The sequence below is a fragment of the Nesoenas mayeri genome, assembly GCF_963082525.1.
Source record: "Nesoenas mayeri genome assembly, chromosome: 3".
NCBI classification, from domain to species: domain Eukaryota; kingdom Metazoa; phylum Chordata; class Aves; order Columbiformes; family Columbidae; genus Nesoenas; species Nesoenas mayeri.
In genome coordinates this window covers 70,251,944-70,275,541 of record NC_137544.1, presented here as the reverse complement: position 1 = coordinate 70,275,541, position 23,598 = coordinate 70,251,944, and the positions used below count along the sequence as shown (strand labels likewise).

The following is a 23,598-nucleotide window of genomic DNA, read 5'->3' as shown; positions in this document are numbered from 1 at the left end:
TGTCAGATTACTTGACACAGATGACCAGAAAGGATGAAATAGAAATGGAACCACGTATCATAGGTTTATTAGGGAAAAAAAGTTATACCTCAGGATTATATATTTGGCACTGTCCTGAATCAAAAATATGTGAGAACAATGAAAATGTTAAAACCCAAATCACCATGAAAAATAAAATGCTCTTTTAATCACTTTAGTTCCTTTTTTTCGTTCCCATACAATTTACAATAAATGCAAGAAGCAACTGAAAAGGTGTTAGACCTACACTACATGAGCAAAGGCTGTTGAGATGTTACCATGACATGGTAAGTCCATTAAAGGTACTGAGCGAACCGTAAATGCTAGATTACCCAGAAAGACTATTAAAATCCTACATTATTGCAAGCTTCCAAATGCCTGCTAGAAAAATCATCATTATACATATCATCCACGTCAGCCTTCACTTTCTGATCTGGATGGAAGTGATTTCGGTAGTATTTTGAATGAACTGTATCCCAGTTTGTCCCCATGACGGATCAAAGTCAAGGGAGTTTCCTGCTACTTGATTCTTGTATTGGTGGCTTGGGCTTCCTTTTAGAGGGCAAGTAAGTTAAAAGCAGTTTCTAATTTGCAAGTTACTCATCCCATGCCCCCACACAGTGAAGTGAGAGATAGCAACAATGAATAAATAACATACCAAATAAGATAAGAATGGATTGAAGATGAGTTGCACTCAGATTTTCAAATAATAAAGGACAGAAGGTTTCACTCATGCTGATAAAACGCTGAATATGTGGTTTTGCTGGACTATACAGTGCCACTCTAACATGGATAGAGGGGTAGATCCCCATTGAATGTCCAGTCCAAAGGCTGCCAAGGAAGTGGGACACAGGTCTTTGATCAATAATTCAAATGTTAGATCAACAGTACTCACAAGAATACATCTCTTTCCTTGGTTAATATATTGTGCATAGCAATATCTCAAAGAATTAACAGCACCTTTTACATTAAAATTCCAAACACATTTATCTAGCGAACAAGAAAAACTCAGCATCTTTAAGCAGTACTTCTGCAGATGTACAGTACTGTATTTATATAGATACAGATATAGATATCTCAAAGTGAATTTACACTGTGACCTGGTGATTAGTCCAGCAGCGGGCAAACTCACAGGGTAAGTCTTCAGGAGAATACATTGCCTTTGGTGGGCAGCCAGTTATGTGTCACAATTGCATAGGGGAGCCCCGGCAGGCAGCAAAGGACAGTTTAGCATTCCGTTAAGCAAGCACAGCATGCTTAGGTCGTTCCTGCAAGATATAAAAAACTTCCAAATTTTCATGGCTAACACAGTTCTAGTTTTCACAGGTTGCGCACATCGCAACCGCCTCTCCGTGCCTTAAAGACCCAGAGGAGCAAGGTAGGACACCAAACTTATATCCTGTCCCTGCTTCCAAGCAGAAATCAAGCAGCACCATAGACTTAAGCTGGTGAAGTGGGGACCATGTTTGGAAACAGGGGTTCCTTGAGCAGCTGGTCTTCACTGTTTTGCCTCATTTATCTTTTTTTCTCTTTTCTGAATCAGTTGCTCACAGTCCTCTGGTAGAAATCATTTGAAAAGCATGGTCTGCCTAAGACAGGGAAGCAGACTGTTACCATTTCCCTGGGATGGGCACGCCACACTCATACCAGCCCACATAGTAGTAGGGTGTTGTGTATCCAATGCGTCCAAACGATACAGGCTCCTGGCGGTACTGGCGGTAATACCCTGTCAGGAGAAAAACACTTGTTTGCATTTCAAAACAAAGACATAGTAGTTTAACAAAAGTAACAGATGCAGCAAGAGTCAATCCTACAGTCCAAATTAAAATTAGAAGCTGTTTGGTAGGGAGTTTGACAAAAGTTTATTTGCTAGCCCTAGTACTTGCTTTAGATCTTTCTTGAATGATTTAACTCTGGTCCTTTATATTTCTTGTAGGTAGATTAATAGATGTTACTGTCCAAAATCTCTTGAACTATTGTGTAACGCTGTGCTCTGCCAAAGCACTTCTGCATTTCATTCCAAAAGGCAGCTATATTTCCACTGTGTTTATAAAGTTTGCCAGTCAGTTAAAAAATACTAAGGACTCTGGGGTAAAAAATACCATCAAATCTTATTATCTCACAGGGCTCAAGAGACTATCAACAAACACCAGCTTTTCACAAAACAAAGAGGTATCATTTCATGCAGTAAATATGGAGTTAAGCCCTTTCTCCTCCTTTTTCTTCATCTGCAGAAAGAATGTGACTGCTTAAAGCATTAGGAGCGATGCAGCATTCTTCTCTGCATAGCTCGTGCACTGGAACATCTGAGACACTCATGTCTTGTGCCAATAATATAATTTTGTGTGCACTCTGTCTCCTAGACCTAGTAACACGCATCTGGATTAATCATCCTTCTTTTGAACTAAGAAATGCAGTACTTCCTAGTGAGAGATAAATATCAGTGATCATTTCAGTATCTTCCTGGTAACGCAAATATGAAAAGAATATCAACAAAAAACTTAATGTGGAAACCACTAAAGTCAACTGAATATTTTAAATCAATTGACTTATTGAAAAGTCTGACTGACTTTCATGACTGAGTTCGTTTTGTGAAGCAAGCCATCACCCCCTTGGCTACGTGAGCTGAGCAGTTTACTCAGAGGTACTCCTTCAAGGTGAAAATTTTCACTCTGAGAGAGAAATCTACCAGGGCAGAAAAAAAGTCCTGCAGTCCAACCATAAGTCACTAGACATACTCCTATATGTTTTATATTGAATGAACCGGTCAGATATCATTTGCAAAAGCTGTCTTTGCAAAAACAGAGCTGGTCTTTTCTGGCATGTGGAAGAGTTTGCACATCTATTCAATGAGGCACATTTTATAATGGGGAGAAAGGTTTCATAGACCTATACTCTTTTTTCTGGTTTTGCATTTTGTTCCTGTAAATTATTTGTTTTACATGCCCCTCTCTTTCTTTGTGTCTCTCTCTCTGTCAACACCCACAAGTCCTTCTGGGACTTTCATAACCTGTTCAGATAGGCCTGAGAACAAGACCATCTCATCACCTGCTGCACCAGCAGGACTCCTCAGAGAGCTGCCAGCAGCCATAGACAAAGAGCCCTGCTCTGTGTCCTGCACCCTGCCCCTCAAACCTCCGGATGGGGTGACAGGAACCTGGCCAGCACCCCACTCTCAGGCTGCTGTACCTCGGATGGTGGGCAGGGCTTCAATGTATGTCTGAGGTCCTGTTCTTCCATCCAGGTGTGAATCCACAAACTGGCAGTGGTCCTCGCCCCTTCCCCAGCTGTCCCCGATGCTGTAGAAGGTGTCTGAAGGATGATAGAGACAAATTATTTGACTCAGCATTATTTTTGTTTAGGATGCTCTTCACCACCAGGAAGATAGATGTGGGAGAAAGCAGATGTACTACAGTCAGAAACACAGTATTAACAATGAACAAACAGTGGCTGGAAAGAGGGGAGAATGCTACCTTCATTGTATGTAAGGAGAAATTATGGAAAACAGAAATTGGTTATAGCCCGGTAAGCAATATTCCTCGTTTTTCAAGTCCATGGACACTGCACCACAGATAACAGGTGCAGTGAATTTCAACCCAACCAGTCATTTCAATAAGTCATATGAAAGTAAAAAACACTCAAATTGTCAATACTGTCCATTTGACTGCAGCCTCAAATGAAAACTAAAAACTGTGGAACTCTATTTCTAGCAGATGAGGTGCGTTGTGCCACCCTGATTATTTCTTACTGTGTATTCAAGCACTGCTCCTTGCAATAAAAGCAACACATCAGCATAATCCAAAAAGCCATTGAGATAATCTCAGTACCCCAGATCAACAATATGGAAAGTTTTCTCCAATATTATTCAGCAAACACACCGGTGTAAGAGCTCCTGTTAACCCTTAGGAGTACAGCTCACCTAGTCACTGTCACACTAGCCTTTCCTCCAGTGTTCCCCCTGTCAGCCGATCTCCCCTGGGGTTCTCTGGGATGCATTGCTCTGTCCTTTGAGAGAAGGACTCCCAGATAGCCATCACACAAGTCCTTCACAGACAAGGCAAAGAAAGCGAGCCGGGGGAGGTGACAATTAATCATATATCAGGAAATTAATCTCAGTGCCTACCTTTCAGGTCATCGCTGAGGTAAATCTTGTACCGTAAGGAGTTGCAAAGAACCACTCCTACAAATTTGCGGTACCAAGTTCGTTTCACATACTGCTTGCCGCTGCAGTCTGAATAGGTGGGGTCGTATTTAAAAGTGAAGGGGATCCAGATAGGCTCACCACCTTGGAGGAAAAAAAAAATCAACATTAAGGATAGACTTTAGCATTTCAGTCTGAGTTGGTTGAACTTAATATCTGATAGTATGTTTTACAAGAAAAGTTGCAGCGGATTGATGCATGACTTTTCTATATCCAAAAATACTACTTCAAGAACAAATATTATTAAAAAAAAAAAAAGCAAGCGACTTGATTAAATTCCTTCTAGGCAGCAGACAATAATAACTGTTAAAATTATATTAAAAAAAATTATTTCATGTACTGAACCACACTTTTAACTAAACAAAACCTCATCTATGTGTTCCTGCTCTGGGAGGAGGATTGGACTAGGTGATCTTTCGAGGTCCCTTCCGATCCCTAACATTCTGTGATTCTGTGAAATAGTCTCACTGTTTTTAAGAAGACATCTTCTCTACCTAGTGATACTCAGTTTATTTTCTAAATAGACCCTGATCTTAGGTCTGACAGTGACAATGCCTAAATACAATCACTCGCATTTTAACACTAAGCATAAACCTTAATGCTTTTGCTAAAAAACATGTTAAAAATTCTGCTGTAAGTGCCTGTGATGCAACTTAACGCCTATTCTTGCTGTTTCATTAAAAAGATCAAGTCAGAAATGTACTTTCCTGTTTTGTTTTCCCACATTACATTAAAACAGATGAGGTTCCAATAACAGACAAGTGAGACCTTTCCTGGGGAACTCTGTCCAGAGCTTTGCTGCAGAGGAACCTGCTTAACTGTACTGCAAAAGACTAAATATTCCTGCTGGCTTGCCTAAATGTTTGCTTTATACTAACAAAGATGATATAATTTCTTTTGAAATTGCTGTTGTAGTAATGTATATATAATTACAGAAAATGTTTCCAAGCTGGTAATTGGTATTTTTGTCTCTAGCTACAGCACAAAGCCCTGGTTTTACTGTGCTGTTGTGAGGTGGTTTACAAATGAGGTTGAAAGATTTTTTTTTTACTCATTCTTCCTCCGTCTCACCAGGTACATGGGCCAAATGCTGTAAACACTTGCGTGTCAGAAGCAATCACTGATCAGCAACCCTCAGAACTCCACTGGCTTGGACACAAACATAACTGGACTGACTTTATGCAATTAGTCACATGGTGAGAGGATTGCAGGATTTTGGCCAAAGCTTTCTCTTTAGAATAAAGCAATAAACTATCTATTTCTTGAACACAGTCTTATTGATGTGAATAGCCTGCTTTTGTCCATCACTTTTGCTGACTTCCAGAAATCCTGAAGGATAAACTTAATGTGTCCTGTAAGAGCTGCACTGGATATTCAGAAACTTAATTTCTACAGCTCTGCCACCTCTTTTTGGTCTATCTTATCTCTAGCACTACAGCTACACAAAAATATTTTGTCTTTGTCCACTCGATGCAGAAAGTACAATCGAAAAAGCCATCACTTTCCAAAACCTCCTTTTCATCAACAGACCCACAAAATAACTGACAGCAGAAAGCCTGCAGGTGCCTGGGGACATGGGAAGGCCACTGCTCTCAGAGGCCTCCCACACTGACTGCCAGAGACACAGAGCGCTCGTGCTCTCCAACACCTGTGCATCATCAAAGACATCTGAGAGGACATGGGAAAAACAGACCAACAAGCGTAATGAAACATAGAAGGCAGGGAGACACTGGGCATTGTTTTCATGAACGATGTTGTCAAAAAAAACCCCAAAACCAACCATTTGAACTGCTTAGGGAAGCTGACAGAGCATAAGAAGTATGAGGTCTTTTTTCCTGCATCTCTTCCAAGAGCACATGCTGCCTGGGGTTGACCTACCAATGTGCATGTCAGCAAGGCTGGTCTGAGCACCAAGAAATCAGCTCTTCTGATGAGGGGCTTATTGCAAATTTGGAAATGCAAAGCAAGCTCAACAGCTTCGTGGCATCTCATTCAGGTCAGTAACAAAGTCCTTGAATTTTTTAGTAGTTTTAAGGGAATGGTTATCAGTATAGATGAGCGTAACAACTAGAGATAGGAAAACCTGATCCTGCTGCTTAAGCTATGCTCAGGCAACTGAAGGACACAGATACAGCAGCCATATAGTTTAGTGCTTATTACTAAGCAATTGTAGCTGTTGTATCATGCAAAGGTCAGGGCAAAATCAACTGCTTATTCTAACATATCTTTACAAGATTTCTTTTCAAAGACCAGAATAAGGGGTCCTAAGACAGAAAATGTTGTCTGCATTAGCACAATGAATTACTACCTGTTCCTGCTTAAAACTGTAACTCAAACTATGTGTTAATGTGCTTCTGTCACCTATATTGTAACTGTTTTGTGCAGGGTTTATGTACTTCCTGAAAGAAACAGCAGAAAAAGACTTACCAGGTGGTCTGACAATGAGGAGGGGATTGTCTAGAAGAATGAAACAAATAAGAAAATTAAAATTTTGTTCCAAACCTTGTTTTACAACTTGAAACATACTGTGTAATTCAAGAGAATGTCAGTTGCAGAGTAACTGCCTTTAGCTACATTATAAATATCAGATTTATATTGGTCCTCAGAGCAGAACAGTTTCACTGTAGGCTTCTGAATATATAGTGTAATACATAACCCACAGGCCTAACTTCCAAATAGAAACGTAACCTAACTCTTGTATGCAAACCTTGGTCTCCAACATCCATCATGCCTAGTACAGTTGTTTAGTGGTATTCATAAAAACGTGAAATTAATCATTTCAACTTTCTTGTCATACTGACAGAATTTTTGCAGTAACACCCTGGGCAGTACATGGATCACTGTCCACTACCTCAGGAGCTTCTGTTTGCTTGAAATACTTTCTTTTTTGAATAAAGAAGGATGGAATAGATGTGGAGTAAAGATAGCAAAACAACTGATCTAATGCATTAGCTTGTCTGTATTTAGTGTATTGCAGTTACTGTCATCTCTTAACTAGCTCTTATTGTGGACTAAATACCTGAAAAAAAAGCACAGTGCTTGTCTACCCATGGGACATAAAAAATTCCAGGGAGGTTTTACAGCTTGATGAAAGAGAACAATGGTTTTCTAATCTCTTCAGCGGGTTACCAGGGGTAAGATCAAACATTTTCAATAAGCAACTTGATCCTATGACAGCGTTCCTTATTGAATATTCTCATCAGCTCAAATATTTCAATAGCACTAGAAGAGTACTCTGAATGAACAATTTCTGTCTCTCCTGACCTACTGTATCACTGTAACTATAGTGTCTGGCTTTAGATTTAGCAACAGCTTTTGTATGTATGTCAGCTGGAAAGCCACCTTGGACCACACAACAAACAGAAGATCAGTGCTTAAATAAAACTTTAAATTTGGTGGATTTAACCTGTCAAATGAAGCTCATAAGGTATCTGATTTTGTATAGGAAAACTATGCATTCAGGCTCATATATTGGCAGACAGCTAATCAGCGAAACCTTGTAAGATACAGTATGCCTTATTTGTCCAACCTTAAACATTATGCTTGGATTTATACTTGAGCTTCTTACTCCTTTAAAAAAAACCTGAATAATTTATGCAGGACAATTTACTTATCTTGCATCTTTGTCTCCCTTCTGTGAAGACTTATTTCCATGGTTCTTGATGGAGCTTCTAAAGCAAGCACTACAGGCTGAGGTTAAATGAGCAAAGGCGGACACTGTGTAAATGCCATATTGTCAAAAGGGCAAAATTTCCAAGAGACAACAGACCTTTCACTCCAGTAAAGGCTGAATAATTTGCGTTTCATTATTCAGAAGAGCCATTGACCTCTGGCTCAATGGAAGAAGAAGAAAAAAACCAGCTCATTTTATGTACTATTTTTAGAAGGGGGTGTTGCTGTTGAACACGCTATTAGCCCTGTGAAAGACCAGCATGCCGTGTCAAAAAAAGAACACAAAACTTTGCCCGTCTGATAGAACAATTGTTTCCTATATTTCTTCCAGAGACAACCACTTCCAGCCGTTCAGCTGTTCACAATTAGGAAGCTAATTTGCTAGATGTTTGGTCAGTCTACCAAAGACATTAAACTTCCCATTGCTTCTGTATTGCTGAACATTAGTAGTCTTTTGCATTTTAAATTCAACTTCCTGTTCCCCGGAAGCTCACTTTAATGTCACTTATATCTTATAGCGGCATTATTGCATATTATTTTCCTAGCTTTACTGAAAACAAATAATTAACCTGAAAAAAAACTCTCAAAAGCAGAAAGTTCAGGCTAACCACCAATATTACTGTAATGGTTTCAGTCATCACCCTGTCACACCTGTTATTGGGAATTCAGTTTTGAGATGAAAATAAAAAGCAAGGCATACCAGATTCTGTGACAAATGTGACTGAAGAGCTAACAGGCCCATAACCAAAGGGATTCTTTGCTTGGACTTTAAAATAATACCTGTAAAAAAAGAGAGGGAAAATAAGATTAAAACACTGATTCCATTGCAATGGCTACATTATAAATAATACTAAAATAGAATGAGAATCAAATCAGCAGAATTCCACTAAGTTCAGGTGTCCTTTGCATTAAATTGAGTTGAATACTCAGTCAAGGTACGAGCTGGCTGTTAGATACAAATTTCTCCTTTTTGCAATTGCTCACATGCATGTTTTTGATCATTTATTTTTATCACCCCCCTCCAAAAAACATGCACAATTACATCCACTTTATATGAAACAACCAATAGCAATGCACTACAAGAAAAAAGTTGCAGGGGAATTAAATTCTGATCTCAGGAACAGTTTTAAACCAGATCATCTTCTCCAAAAGCAGTGGTGTGAACTGCAAACTAAAACTAAATCAGATTTATAAGAGATCAGAAGCTAAGCTTTTGACCTCTCTGTAAACACTCTAGCAGAATTAAGATCACAATACTTGAGTAATATGAGAAAGTTTCATGTTGCCTTATTGATTCCCCAAAGTATTTAAATCACATGCTTAACTTAAAGCACATGACTTGACACTAGAATTCTGTTCTTTGCATAATAGCAGCAAAATTATTCTTGCTCTTAGAAAAGAATGTGTGTAAGCACATTTTTATTTCATTTCCAAATACAATGATTTTTAGTTGATGCCTATCCTGATATTTTTCCCCAGAACGATGTTTTCTTCTTTCTCTTTTTTCTTTGTATCCAGGCCAGCAGAAACCCATTAGAATGGAAGAGTACCATAAAAAGTTTCAGCACAGTATTTTTGAAGTGCTTCAGTTTATGTTTTCCTTTCAAGGCTGCTTGCTCAATTTCATTCTTGTAAAGAAATTAATAAAAAAACGACCATGCCTCTGTAATATCTGCATAGCATTTGGACCTGGATTTAGCCTCTCATGCAAAAGCAGACATCTCCAAAAGTTCTATACATGACACACATAACAGGGCGAGCGCTTACTTGCAGGGACAGGTGGCACCGAGCACAGGATTACCTCTCACTGCAATGGCCCAAGTGGCAAGCTTGATGCTTCTCACAAAAAAGAGGGGGTTTGTGAGGTTTTAGCATGGCTGGAGAGAGAGGAGAGGTGAAGCAAAAAGCCTCCTGTGTCCTCCTTTACTTCTGGCCACCCGAGCAGAGCACAGCAGCCTGAGCGCTACTTTAATCCCCTGACCTGTCAATGCTCTCACAGGACACCTGTATCCACCCACACCTCCTTCACCCACTCATGTGTTCTTCATTCACATTCGGACAGGGCTGGGGGTGCAAGGCTGACATCAGGGACAGAACATATGGCAGCGATTCTTCATGCTGGCTCCCAAAATGCCCCCAACACAGAACCAAGTGCACTGGCTTCACCCAGCACTTGGTATAACTACTTCAGGAGAGCAGAAGAGAAACGTTTTCCAGCCCACATCTTTTCCACAAGGCTTCAAAGCACAGTGAAAACTTCTGCACAGATGCCTGACTTCCCGCTGCTTCCAAACAGGTATAATTAGATACCAACTTCACAACACAGTGGCACCTTCTGAGCAGCCCTATGCTAGCTTCAAAACATTTCCATGAGAACTGTAACTGCCACGATCCACATTTGAAATATGAGGGAGCAGCCCAAGAACCTCATGCTCCAAATGCACCTATTTGAAAGAGGAAAGGCATGGAGTTTTGTACCTTCTGTAATGCAGGAACTGATTATCCATGTAATCAGAGCAACTGTGCATTCAAGTGTCCTGTTACATACATAAAAGCCTTTATGGGACACATGATTGTTCAAGATGCCTGCCTGACTGTCTGGAAAAAAACAGCAATGAAGTTATGTGTACATTTCCCTTCGCTAAATTGGAAAATTAGTTCCTAAGCCTTTATATACACAAGAAGTCTCTACTAGTGCCAGAAAGAGAGCCAGGTCTCATGACTTGCTGACCCATGGTTTAAACATAGACGATGCTATGACTGCTGTATTAAGAACGTCAATAAAATAATGCAGTCAGGATATATTTCTTTCTCAGACATGACAAATAAAAAAGAAATTGCCAAAGCCCTTCTAGGTCCAGGCATCTGATGTTTTCATTAGTCAGAATCTTTCAGCTGATGAATTTGCCAGGAGATCTCAAATCAGTATAACTCGACTGTTCTTCAGCACATAAATACATGAACAAAATTTGTAATATGTAAGTTGATTGTGCTTTGATTATACTTTACTCAAGCAAAATTGCAACAGACACAGAAGAATCACAACTGCAAGAGATGCAATACCGTTTGCTGTTCATTTTCAATACCAACAAGAAAAAAGCTTTTCTTCCTAATAATAAACCTCCTTACAGATTTTATACAGCGCTTCTGATGACATGTCAAAAAAGGGGCATAACAAACTGTAATGGGGCAATGAATATGTAATAGTTTTATTCATTTAGTCTATATGACTAATCGTATCACCATACCTGTCACTTTGAGCAAAACCATTTTATGACTTAATTCAAGCTGTCTCCCTTCTGTTTGAATTAAATAGCTGGCACTCACAGCCACAAAGTGAGATAATCATTCGGCATGCTAATTAGGGAAACAGCTGTTTTTTAAAAAATTCATTACCCTCAAAATCCTTTTCCCAGCCCCTCTGAAGGTGTGTCTGCATGGACCCCCATCCCTGCACCCCGACCAGCAGCAGGCTGAGCTGGCGGCACCATCTCTGTGTGCTGCAGGTGGCAGGGTGGAGCCATAGCACCGTGACCGTGTGCCAGACATGGGGACGGCGGCACAGCTGCTGCTGGAGTTCCATTGATGCTGGGTGGGCATGAGGGTGGATGCATGAAGGGTACATGCAGATGTCTGGGAGGGAGAGCCATCCACTGCCCAGGAAGGTGACGGGATGAGCCAACGTGACAGCTCTGCACAGACCCCTGCCCAGCAGGATCGGTGGATGAGGACAGGCTGAGAGAGTTGGGTTGTTCATCCTGGAGAAGAGAAGGCTCTGGGGAAACCTTATAGCAGCCTTCCAGTGCCTAAACGGGACCTCAAAGAAATTTGGAGAGGGACTTCTTACAAGGGCATGTAGTGATACAACAAAGGGTAATGGCTTTAAACTGAAAAAGGGTAGATTTAGATTAGATATAAGGAAGAAATTCTTCACCATGAGGGTGGTGAGACTATGGAACAGGCTGTCCAGAGAAGCTGTGAATGTCCCGTGCCTGGCAATGTTCCAGGCCAGGCTGGATGAGGCTTTGAGCGACCTGGTCTGTGGAAAGTGTCCCTGCCTACGGCAGGGAGGGTGGAACTAGATGATCTCTAAGGTTCCTTCCAACCCAAACCATTCTATGATTCTAGAAGGAAGAGGCTGGGAGCGGGTGGGGGAGGACAAGCAGGTTTCTTCCCACTGGCACATGGAAAGGGCCGCAGGGGCTGAAACCTTCCTCCTGCAAATGCACCACCCCTCCAAAAAAAAACCAAAACACAATACGTAAATCAGCTGCCTGCAGATTTACAGGCTAGTACAAAGTGTCTCCCTTCAACAAAAATGGCCTAGCACTACATCCATCATGAATATTTACAACAAACATTATAATATGACACTAGAGAAGAGCTGGAAGAGGAGCTTCCTGCACAGCTGTGTGAGGCAGGCATGGGCCACACAGGTCTACTGCTTGCAGAGGACAAGAGTTGCATTGACATCTTACCTCTTTTGTGATGTCTGGTGATAGACAGCAGCCAGCTGTGGCTGATGCTGCTTGTTGGGGGTACTTTGGCTTTGCTTTAATGGAGACACAAAAGGGAAACAAAAAACAAGCCAGAAGATCCAGGCTCAGTTTGTAATTGTGAGCCCTGAGTAATGTTTGAGAGCCTCCTATGAAATGCTCTATACACACTGGAATTGCTAGCAGGCTCACTGGGATCAAAATGTTTCTGGAGAGAACAAAAACTAAGTGGACAGGGAAGAAGATCTGAAGAGCCATGAAGATACAGTGGTAAAGGATGGTGTTTTAAATCATGAGACTATCTAGCCGCTCCTATCAGGCACTACCACAGCTTTCCTGTAGAAAGGCAGGAAAAAGCCTAACCATGCTGAAGAAAGAGATTGAAATGTTTATGACAGGGATTGTAATGTTTGTGACTGCAGAAGACTGGATTTAGTGGTTCAGCAGATGCTGTTCAGCCTTTTGCATCAGTCTTCTGTGACAGCTGAGAATTAAGGTTAGGGAAGGGACATTGTCAAGACTGACGGCTTTAAGATTTAATAAAGTTTAAAGTAATTTTATCATTTACGTTCACATGTCACAAGGAAGCAGCTCCTGTGGCCACTGAAGCTGACCAGAATTTTGTTAATGGAAAAACTTCCACTTCTCAAATAGAGGTTAGACCAGGCCTTGGAAGAAAACTTGTGATGCAGGTTAAACACAGACTCCTATTTTGTTTGTAAAACCTAAACACCAGGCATATGTTTTTCAGGAGATGCTGACAGCATCACATCTTCTCTAGGGCTGACTTCTGTCAAGATGCCAACCCTTCTCTGATGCACTGTGCATGCCACTGTACCACCAATAAGCCCTCATGGGACACCCAGCAGCCAATAGCATCTGCATATAGGAAATCGGACTTAATCAATGCAAACACAAAACTTTTGGACTAACTTGAGATTTCATGCCACGCTTTCTTGGTTAGGCATGGGGTCTTTTCCCAGTGGTTAGGAAGTTATTTTTAAGACAACAAATATGCAACCAATTCAGCCTGTGGATTTGGAGATTGCAAATGAGATTGGACAATACACACAATTTCTCTGCTGTAAAGAACCCTTCTTCTCCACCACAGACCCCACATGAAGACTTCATTGCCTCTACTAAGTGAGGCATGCTAGTCCCAGCCCACAATCCCAGTGCATCTCCCATGTTATGAAATACAGGAGCAACATGTGCCACCAGTGTCTAAGAGACTGTAGTTATCAGCACGTGAAGAGCAATCACGTAGCCCAAGGCAGCACCGAAAGTATTTCACACTCAGAATTTGACAGAAAAGTATGAGAGATGCTGAACATTTGTCAATTTTAATGTTGCATCTACAATTTTAATGTAGTCCCTTTGTGGCCGTTTATTTTCCATCCAAGTGCCATAAATTATTACAATATCACACAAAGCACACATTCTTGTTTTGCCATTTCAGTGAAATGTTTTTCAAGATAAAGACCTGACAGACTGATTTCTGACCAACTTCCACAGCCTTGTTATATACCACCAAGGCCTCTCTTCCAGCACAACTCATGTGATTAGACAGTAAAAACAGACCAGAGAGCAGCATCTCTCCTCACCAGCTCTTAGGTACCAAATATCAGCCATGCCAGTATGTAGGAATGTACGCAACACAACATCAAGAGTATGCTTTAGCAGACTCGTACCCCCAAAATTTGATTTAGTTATACATAAGACTAGAACATGTTTTTTTTCTAAATAAGATTTTCTCTGTTACTGATATGTGTTTATATATACACAAACATATATGCATGTACACAGTCATCTGCTCCAGGGTTAATATGGTAAACATGTCATGTAAGTAGTTGTGCAGTTTATAAAACAATTTGCTGTCAAACAGAATCAATAACATCTAGATCAGACAAACATTTATACTCAGGCAAAGAAAAACAATTAACTATTGTCAAAAACAAACACAGCTGAAAAGAATGGATCAAATCTTTACCGTGTGTTGGGCTTCAGGTTCTCAATGGGCAAATGAGTAGTTCCTGCAGTCCTGGTTGACCACTTATTCTTTAAAAAGTCATCATAGGATGCACTGTAAACCAGATAGCCTGTAAAGAGGAAAGACAAATAATCGTGAGGATTACAAATAAATTTTAAATTATATCCCAAGTCTTAGGTGTTGTGGTAGATTTTTATGGGCTAAAAACAGTGGAAGTATCTTTAAATATGGAAATGATTTGATGTCTAACTGTCCTGGGAAAATCCTAGGCTAAAATTATTTCCTGTTATTAGCCAATAATAATGGAGCATTACATCAGAGTTACCCAGTTGCAAATACTGATTTAAAACACAGTGAAGGCAGAAAGATGATAGAATCAACTCATTAATTGTTTTAAGTGGTACACTGTGCAGAAACTGTTAGAAATGCCATGTTTAAAAAAAAATGTTGTGCAAACTGCACTCAGCAAGATACTGGATCAGTAGTCTTGAAGAATGAAACACTGTGGGACAGATATCACATGGCCTGTTCAAGTGTCACCTTCTGCTTTCCCAACCATTACCGCAACAACTAGTCAGCTCTTTGAGCTCCCACCCCTCTGCCATCACTGTCAGTCACATATCTGTGCGAGGCTCCTCAAAAACTGTGCATCAGCACCAAAGAAGTGGCGTTTTACAATGCTTACTTCAGATCTTTGAGTTCATTGATAAAAAGGGATTGATTAATTTCTAAAATATTTTGGTTATTTATTTGCTCTAGTGTTTTTTAGCAACAATTGAGATTCATTCTTGAGGTCGGTTGGGCTTCTCTGTGGCTCTCAAAAGGTCTGAAGACATTAAAGGAGATATAATTTAATACATGTGCTCAACATATCCCCCACCCCTGAAGCTCATTTGTCAGACAGATATTTGAGCAAAATTTCAGTAAAACAAGGTAATCATATCCTGGCCCACAGACTCTACTGGAGATAAACAACTCTGATATGTTTTTTTCATTAAAAAAAAAAAAAGTGGACTAGAAGACCACCAAGCCAGAAGCCCCTCTACAAGCAGACTGCTCCTGCAGCCATGCTCACAGTGGGGCAGGACCCAGAGCTACTCCAGCCACACAGTCACCTTAGTCCAGAGTGGACTAAGGCCAAGTGTGAAAGATGTTCCAAGGCAGGCTTGGAAGGTGACTGTGGTCGAGCCGAAGGCACTACCTGCGGGTAGAAGTGCTCAGCTGAGCACAGGTAGCATCCAGGTGAGAAGTAGTACCTTCAGAACCTCTAGCACAAAAGCAGTGCCAAAATTTTTGAAATATCTGGACCAGCATGGGCGCATTGCTCTGGCATTGAGGGGTGACAAAGGGACCTTTCTTGCTCCTCAGAAAGTAGCTCACTTCCGTTAGAGAGTTGCAAAGGAGTGACAACTTTATGAGCTGTTGGCTCAGTTTAAGGTAAAAATGGTCATTTAAGAAAAACTTCCCCTTCCCCATTTCCTCCTCAGGAGAGCAAAGCTCAGGACAGTACCTGTTACCATGTCTCCTCGAGCAGGTTTGGCCCAGTCCACGATGACAAAGGAGTGACAGCCTTCGACTGCCACGACAGTGATGTTGTGAGGGGCTCTCAGGGGATGCAGCTCTTTCTCTCTGAGGTCATTAGGGATGATTTCATCAAGACTCTCCACTTGGAAGTGCTCCAGGGCCTCTGTCAAGGAGCAGGGGGCTGCTGGATCTTTATTGAGATAGGTGACATAGGGAGCTGGAAGAGACAGGGTGATGTTCAGTTAGCAGTTTGTAGGTACCACAGAGCAGCACATAAGCTGGCAATTTCCTGAAAAGAAGAGGAGGAAGTTTTGTGATGAATCTGAAAATTCCTCCCCTTGCAGCCCAGAGATGGTTCACTGCTGACAAAAAAGCATGGCTTGTACTCCATTTGATTAATGAGCAGGGAGAAGGGGATGCCAATATTCAGGTCTACCTGACACTGACAACTGTACCAAATTACACAAAGACAGAAGGATCATCTTTGCTATGAGAGGCAGAAGAGTGCAATGTGACTACAAGACCCTCTGCACGCTACCTCCAGCTGCTCTGCAGGTGGGGTAGAAATGTCACCTAAACCCTCTGCCTTTCCACATGTGGGACCAGATCCCTGTCAGGGCCTTAGACCATCTAAGACTTCACCAGGTCTTAGTGGTTGTTTCTTACACAACTGAAGCTAAGGTGAAACAACAGAGAGAACAAGAAAAGTAACTCTAAGGCGAAGTCTGACCAGGTTAAATGAAGGGATTATTGCTGTGGTTCTCTGGGTACTAAAGGACCAGGAGTCATGAGTCCCTACCTTCCAGGAATGTGCTCCCAACCTGTAACTTCTGTTTTGAAAAGCTTTAAACTGACTGGAATTGCACTTCAGTTCAGGAAAAGATTAAACTACCTTTCTATTGCCTTAAAAGTCACTGTAGCATCCAAAGTAAGTACTATAAAACTTGCTTTGGAAATGTTTATTCAGTTGTAATAATACAATTCATTGAAATGGTAATATTATTTCCCTAGTGCCTTGAAATGTTCACAAACCAACATTTCTTGGTTTATCTTATTGGATTTCATGTCCTAAAGGGATTTTTTCCAGATCTTGCAATGAAGTTAATTTTAGCCTCTCCAGCTAAATGAATCAAGAAGCACTGTCAGTGCAAGAGCCGAATAGAAACATCATGAAATTGTTTGGACAGAGAAAATGAAGATGCGCTGGAAAAAGTCTTGGCATACATGAAACCAAATCTTTTTCTCCAGCAGCAGAGCTCTACTCTAAGCCATGTGAAGCCTGTGGATTTTGGAAGGAAAGTCAAGACACGAGTCAAAGCTGACTCTCCACCCTTCAAACTTCTATGTGAAATGCCAGGTGAGCCAGCAGCTGACCTGACCTCAATTCAAATGCCAGAGGTTTGCAAAGGGCTGCAGGGAGGCTGCCAGTCTGGGGTAGAAGCTGGAATGCAGTGCCCTACCACCTCCAAATCCCTCCAGTCTGGCTCCCAGCTCCTTCTCTGACAAAGAAGCACAGGAGCTCTGAAGTCAGATCTGCAACACCTACCTACACGCTTGAATGGCTCGGCTACACAGGAGCCAGCCTCCTGGCTCATGTCAATGTACTGGGGATTCCTTCACCAAATTCCTTCTACACAGCAAAAATACAAATAGCAAAGTGAAATTTATGCCTATTGGTTTTACTTTTTGGAAATTTCATATCCAAAACACCATTCATTCCTTGACTTTGAAGCACACCTTTCACATAGATGCTTGTGCAAGGTGGGTGTAATCACTGGGGTTGTATTCATTCATGGAAAAGAATTAGGTCCCCCAGAGGAAGACTCACACCTACATGGAGATTTGCACTGATTAAACTACTGGTGTCAACCTAAAATGATGCAGTTGAGCTGAACTGAGCACCAGAGTAGACACTCTTGCTCTCTTACTGGCTTCAGCTAAACTGAACACAATGCAAAATCCAAAGCAGAGCACTTAGACTGAAAGAGTACAATGAGGTTTGCACTGCTTCAACAAAATTGGTGTGGGGCCACACACAAGCATGCAAGTATTGAAGTTATGAACAAAGTATTGCTGTTTGGTTTTCCCAGGTGGCAGTCCTTACAGTCCTTATAGGCAACCCCACACACTAGTCTGTGGGATGTATCTGTGCAATGGTCTCAGCTTAAGGGTTGACCTTGCTAGAACAAGAATTCTTTGCAGCACAAGTAATGAGCTACACAAACCAAAGGACATCCTTACCAGTGAACCGTTTCTTCCCAGCAATATCATATTCTGACACAGGGCCAGTGCCAACAACGCTCGTCTCTGGATAGACAACTTCAAATTCTGTCCTTGTAGAAGCAGTGGTGGTGGTGACGGTGGTCGTGGTTGGTGGCAAAGTGCTCTCAAAAAACTCGTAGTCTTCAGAGGAAACAAAAGACAAAAATGTTAGCTTGCTTTCTGTTATTTTGGCTTAACTATGAGAAGGGAAACATTTCTGTCAGCAGCTACAGTCCCAAAGGAGTGCCATGCACCCTGTCGCACACTCCTTCAGGGCCTCTAAGTCAGAGTCAGTCACACTTCAGCTTTGCAACAGTCCTTGCCTTAGGATACTAGTGTTGTTGCCGATTTAGATCTTGCTCACACAAGTAAAAAGGGTGACAATAAACAAATGTATTCATACATCAATATCTTGGACGCATTCTGTTTGTCACCTCCCCTTACAATCCTCAAAGAAAGACAGCACAGTAAATGAATCCCTGGCCACAGCCCTCAGGTGCCAAAGGAAGTAGATGATAAATTGGAAAAATGGCCTTTTAAGAAAACTGTGTTATTATGCTAAAATTCTAGAGCTGGTTCATACTGTTCTTAAACCTTCCTGCAACTTAGATGCACGGAGTCTTGTACTTGCCATTTGTGGTCCCATTAGGCCATGAGGGAAGGCAAACTTGCACATGAATCTCCTGATATTCAGTCCTCCCTGATATTCAGTCTCATTAAATTCAGTGCTCGCTGAAAAGCTACTGCTCTACCAGACACACAAAACGATGTGAAAGAAGCCCGTGGGATCCCTACCATGTCCTTCTACAGTCTGTGGGACTCTGCTCATGGCTTTCAGTGTTTTCTGATTAAACTGCTAAAACATTTGTTTTCTGCAGGTGATTTGCCCCTAAGGGGAGGCCTGGCAAAAGACCTGTGCATCCCCTCCTCCTCACATTCTTAGTTGAACTCTGTATGAAGCGGTCAGAATAAAAAGTCAAAAAGTCTATGATACCATCCTCTCAGCTGCTGCACTCTTTTAAAATGCCTTTTCTGTTGTTGGTGGTTGTTTGCCTTAAGATCCCAGCACTACATCCACAAAGAAAAAAGTTTATTATTCCAGAACCATAAATTCTACAAAAATGCTAACATTAGAACACTCTGAGTTAAACAGAGGCCTGTATTTATCTGCTTTAATATGTGGTGGTAAGAGCAGGAATCTGAAGATTAGAAGCAGCAGAACATCAGAAGTCGGTGATGGTAGAAAGTGAATGCTAGTTCCAGGAACCGATAATCTACATTCCCTGTGCAAACAATGCTGGGACTTGAGGCTTCCTCTTCAGCTAAGTTCTTTGTGTCCTGAACCATAATATCAGGATGGCATGAACATAACTGTAAAAATCTTTCCCTCTTCTCCTTTTATGTGATTTCAAGTATCTTTAATTGAAATTCCACACAAATTCAGCAGATTATTTTATATGTAAGTGATCTCATTCAGTATGAGTATGTTAGAGTCTAAATGCAGACTACACATCAAGAAAAAGATTAAATAATATATTCATAGTGCTGTGGAGTACTAAAAGCTCACTAAGGTATTTCAGGATTCCAGGGCTCAGACAATATTTTTATTTTCTATTTTAGAAGAGTTCATTGACTTCAACTGGGCTGAAGTTAGAAGTTGTACCAGGGAAAGTAAGTTTAAGATTGAAGCAGTGACTGTATGACTCAGCTCTAAGCATAATTTATTTCCACAATAGGTTCATGTTAGACAGCAGGACTGATAGAAAGGGACCTTCCTGTCCAGAAACAATTGCCTTTGCACCCTTGAACTTCACATGTGATGTGGGACTCCAGAAAGATTTTCCAGCTCACCATTGCTTACTTAAGCTCCCATTCACCAGCTTGCTCCCTCAAACCCAATTCTAAAGTAAAAAGATGGAAAAAAATCCAACCCCAAACACTCCACTTGCAAAGTACTTTTACAGTTAAACAGTACCATCATCATATATCACATAGGCCTCTGTAGTCGCTGTCACATCTGAATCCAGTCCTGAGAATGTATCTACTGAAAGAAAGAAAAAAATGCTGTAAGAATTCAATGGTCTTATCATCAATCTTTAGTAAAATACTTCTGGGAGAAAATTTAAAATAAAAATCTTCAGTTAGTTGATTTGTAAAGAAAAAACCCAACTGCTTCAGATAACATAGTCACAGTCCATTCTGCATGTTTAGAATAACAGCTGAGTAGCTAAGTGCAGTAGTAAGGAGCTTTGCTGAAGGAAAATGGCTTCAGGATTGCGACTCAAAACTGAGAGTAATGCACCTTCCAGGAGCTCTGCCCTGGCCCTGAGAAGCTCTGGAGCAAAGGCAGCTCTCAGCAAGCAGGTAATGCTCAGGTCAGGTTTTAACAACATTTTATAGTCTCAGGAGCTCCAAATGTGAGAAATTTATATGCTAAAAAACAAACAAGCAATTCAAATAATCTGAAAAATTCTACTCAAATATTTTTGTAGAGGAATAAAAATCGAACAACCCACAGGGCATGACATTTACAGACTGTGTCTCTGCTAGCAAGTAATGCAGCCCAAAAATGAATGGACTTGGAGAATGAAGTAACTTGTGCGGGATTTCCCAGGGTTTTACTTTGCATTAGCTCCAGTCTGGTCCTGTGGACTGAATGCCCATCAGAGTTTGGGGCACATACGTGCCATCCTGCAGCACTGCTTCTGCTTTAGCTTCATCCAACAGGAATTCAGTTTGTGCACAGCATGATTGATTCATGACACAAATGGAAGCAAGAAGAGATGCTTACGAGGTGCACATCAAAAACACTCTCCTGAACCACCCCAAAAAAACAATGAAAATGCACCCACAGACTTCCCAGATGCCTGTTCCTATGTATTATCTCAATCTCTCTGCAGTCATGTATCCAGCACCAGATACAATCAGGTACAACCACCAAGTACCTCATCTTGTGAATCCTAGAGGCTTTCCCACACATTCTGGGAGATGCATTTCTCCACATGTTGTTCAGGGAAGCCGAAGAGGACATAAAGCTCAGATTAGCCATGAAAAGCAATGCAAACAAAGCAAAAGCATCACGTTGGAACCCACTGCAAGTACAATTAAAAGTCTTTGATGAAATGCTGGGCCTGGGGAAAGGCCAGTGTGTGAACAATGACAAGAGAAAGACAGCTTTGACCTCAGGATACTACACAGAAACTGATAGTGTTCCTGTAACACTTGATAGGGAAACAAGAATGTTATCTTTACTAAGCCAGTAAAACAATGCAAAACTTCAACAGCCAATGTCAAATAGTCCACAAATACAATCTGAATGATACATTTTCATTTTGCAGGCTTTTTAAGTTTAGAATCGTTTATTTTACAAGACTGATATTTTTTTCTACTACAAGAAGTATCTTTTAGATACATAATAGTGATTTTAATGCCAAGATAAATTTTGAAAACATGGGAAATTGGTTGATTCTTGTCAGACTTTCATATAGCAAAATATGACATTTTCTCATGGTAGGTTTCTGCAGCTACTCTTCAGAAGATTTTCCACTTGGAAGCTACTTGACTTCTCTGAAGGTAGTCAGTGACAAAGTAAATCCTTTGTTGAATTCTGCAGATTTTCCCACCACAGTTGGTCAGTATCAACCAACATTTACAATGTATGCACTTATCTTTGACTACATTCAAGTAAACAAGAGGCTCCTACATGCAAAATTTAACTCCTTCAGAGGTAGATTTCAACTTCACACCTACTAGCTAGTCAGCCTTTTGCCTATGTACAATCCAGCATAAGCAAATTTTATTTTCAATTTTTGTGCTTGTTCAGTCTCTTCTACTGTACTTTCTGTGCTTCTTTAGCAATAGCTGTGGCATGGAGATGATGGAGGTACTTTCCAAAAGTATATTTATAATTGGCTTTATAGTTTTCTCCACACAGAGCAGCTAAAGTTCTCCAGATTGTTCCATCACCCTTTGCTGCAGCTCTTCAGTGAACCCTGCCAGTACCAGATGAGGCCAAGCCTTGCTATGACCACCTGCTGTACTCTTTTGGCATCTGTAAGGACAGCAGACTGTGCAACCATCACTTAATTTTATCACAGGTTCCTTGTGAGTTCATAAAAGAAGTTTAGCTGATTTCACTGACAAATCCTGTTTGTGTGGCCAAAATCCCTCTTGAAAGCTAAAGACTGCTGAATCTAGCAAAATGTTGACAATAAATTCTGCTGGGTCAACCAAAAATCGTTCCAGAGAGTAAGAGAATTTGCCAAAGCTTAAGTAGAACATTTGGCAGTGAGTTTTGGCGCTCACAGTCCCATGCTGTTTGGGAGTAAAGCACTTAGCAACAAAACATCAAGTTTTGGCAGAATAAGTATTTCATTTAATGATCTGGAGTATTTTCCAGACTCAGATTAAAGGGAAAGACAACATAAAAATATGATGTGGAAATTATTAAGGGAAAACCGCATTAAATGTTTTTGATAGTTCAAGTAGTAGCTGTTTATCCCTCTTGAAATTGACATTGCACTAGTTGAACAAAAGCAGCCATCATTAGATAAATGCCACAAAGTTGCCTTCTTTTCAACCAATTTCCTCTGTGGAACAAGCAGGTTGTTTTGCTGCATTTGTCATATGTTGAAGCAGGTCACCAGGATTTAAAAAAAAAAAATCATCAAATCAAGAAAATCCTAATAATTACTCTTCAGAGAACTTTAATAATTGCCAGGTAGGGACTAATTAATATTGCTTAAGCTATATAGCAGGTAAGAAGTAGAAATCCAGCACCATCTTGTCCTTTCAATCTTCCACTATGATGCATTTGCAGACATGCTGTCGAAATGCCAGACAGTTCAGGAATGACTTAAGGGCCATTCTCACTGAACACGCAGCCACTGTAGAAAAACAGTTTTCATTCATGACTCTAACAAAGTTCAAGGATTCAGCAAGCCCATCCAGTAGAAGGCAAAAAATCCAAGCAGAATGTTTTTAAATGTTCATAAAATCACATGAAAATTCCCAAGCTCATAACCCTGCTAAAAATAATATTGCAAAGCTTTTTGTTGTTCAGCTTCTGGAGCCTATGCTCAGATTAAGTCCAGATATATTTCATTAACTCTTATTGCTCTTATAACATATATTCTCAGAAGAGCTCCTTCAGGTATCAAATAGCACAGGCCAAAAAGAGGAAACATTACAGGATGTAGCAATCTTTAAGGTAAGGAAAAGGAGCAAGTGGGAGAGACTCTTAACTCTACCAAAAATCATGGTCCCCTTTAGGTAGTCTTGAAATTACCAGGATGACTATATATATTGTAACATATGTATATATTGTAACACTTTTGTAAATATAATTAAGAACACTGAGAGCACCAAAGGGAAAAAGCAAAAAAATGTTCAAATAAATATTTAACAATGATGGTAATTTTTATATACAAATGTTT

The 23,598-nt window shown here is 40.6% G+C and overlaps 1 protein-coding gene across 1 annotated transcript in view; it reads right to left on the bottom strand.

Moving 5' to 3' along the window:
- Positions 1-1,628: 1,628 nt before the first annotated feature.
- FNDC1 (fibronectin type III domain containing 1) overlaps positions 1,629-23,598 on the bottom strand; it is a gene marked incomplete at both ends in the record, with an annotated part of 66,789 nt that continues 44,819 nt past the window's right edge. The window contains 9 exons of the mRNA XM_080342185.1: positions 1,629-1,744; positions 3,208-3,330; positions 4,142-4,303; positions 6,647-6,676; positions 8,592-8,671; positions 14,378-14,486; positions 15,888-16,118; positions 18,143-18,304; positions 20,139-20,204. Of these exons, the coding sequence (XP_080198311.1) occupies positions 1,629-1,744; positions 3,208-3,330; positions 4,142-4,303; positions 6,647-6,676; positions 8,592-8,671; positions 14,378-14,486; positions 15,888-16,118; positions 18,143-18,304; positions 20,139-20,204 (1,079 nt within the window). The remainder of the gene's footprint in view (positions 1,745-3,207; positions 3,331-4,141; positions 4,304-6,646; positions 6,677-8,591; positions 8,672-14,377; positions 14,487-15,887; positions 16,119-18,142; positions 18,305-20,138; positions 20,205-23,598) is intronic.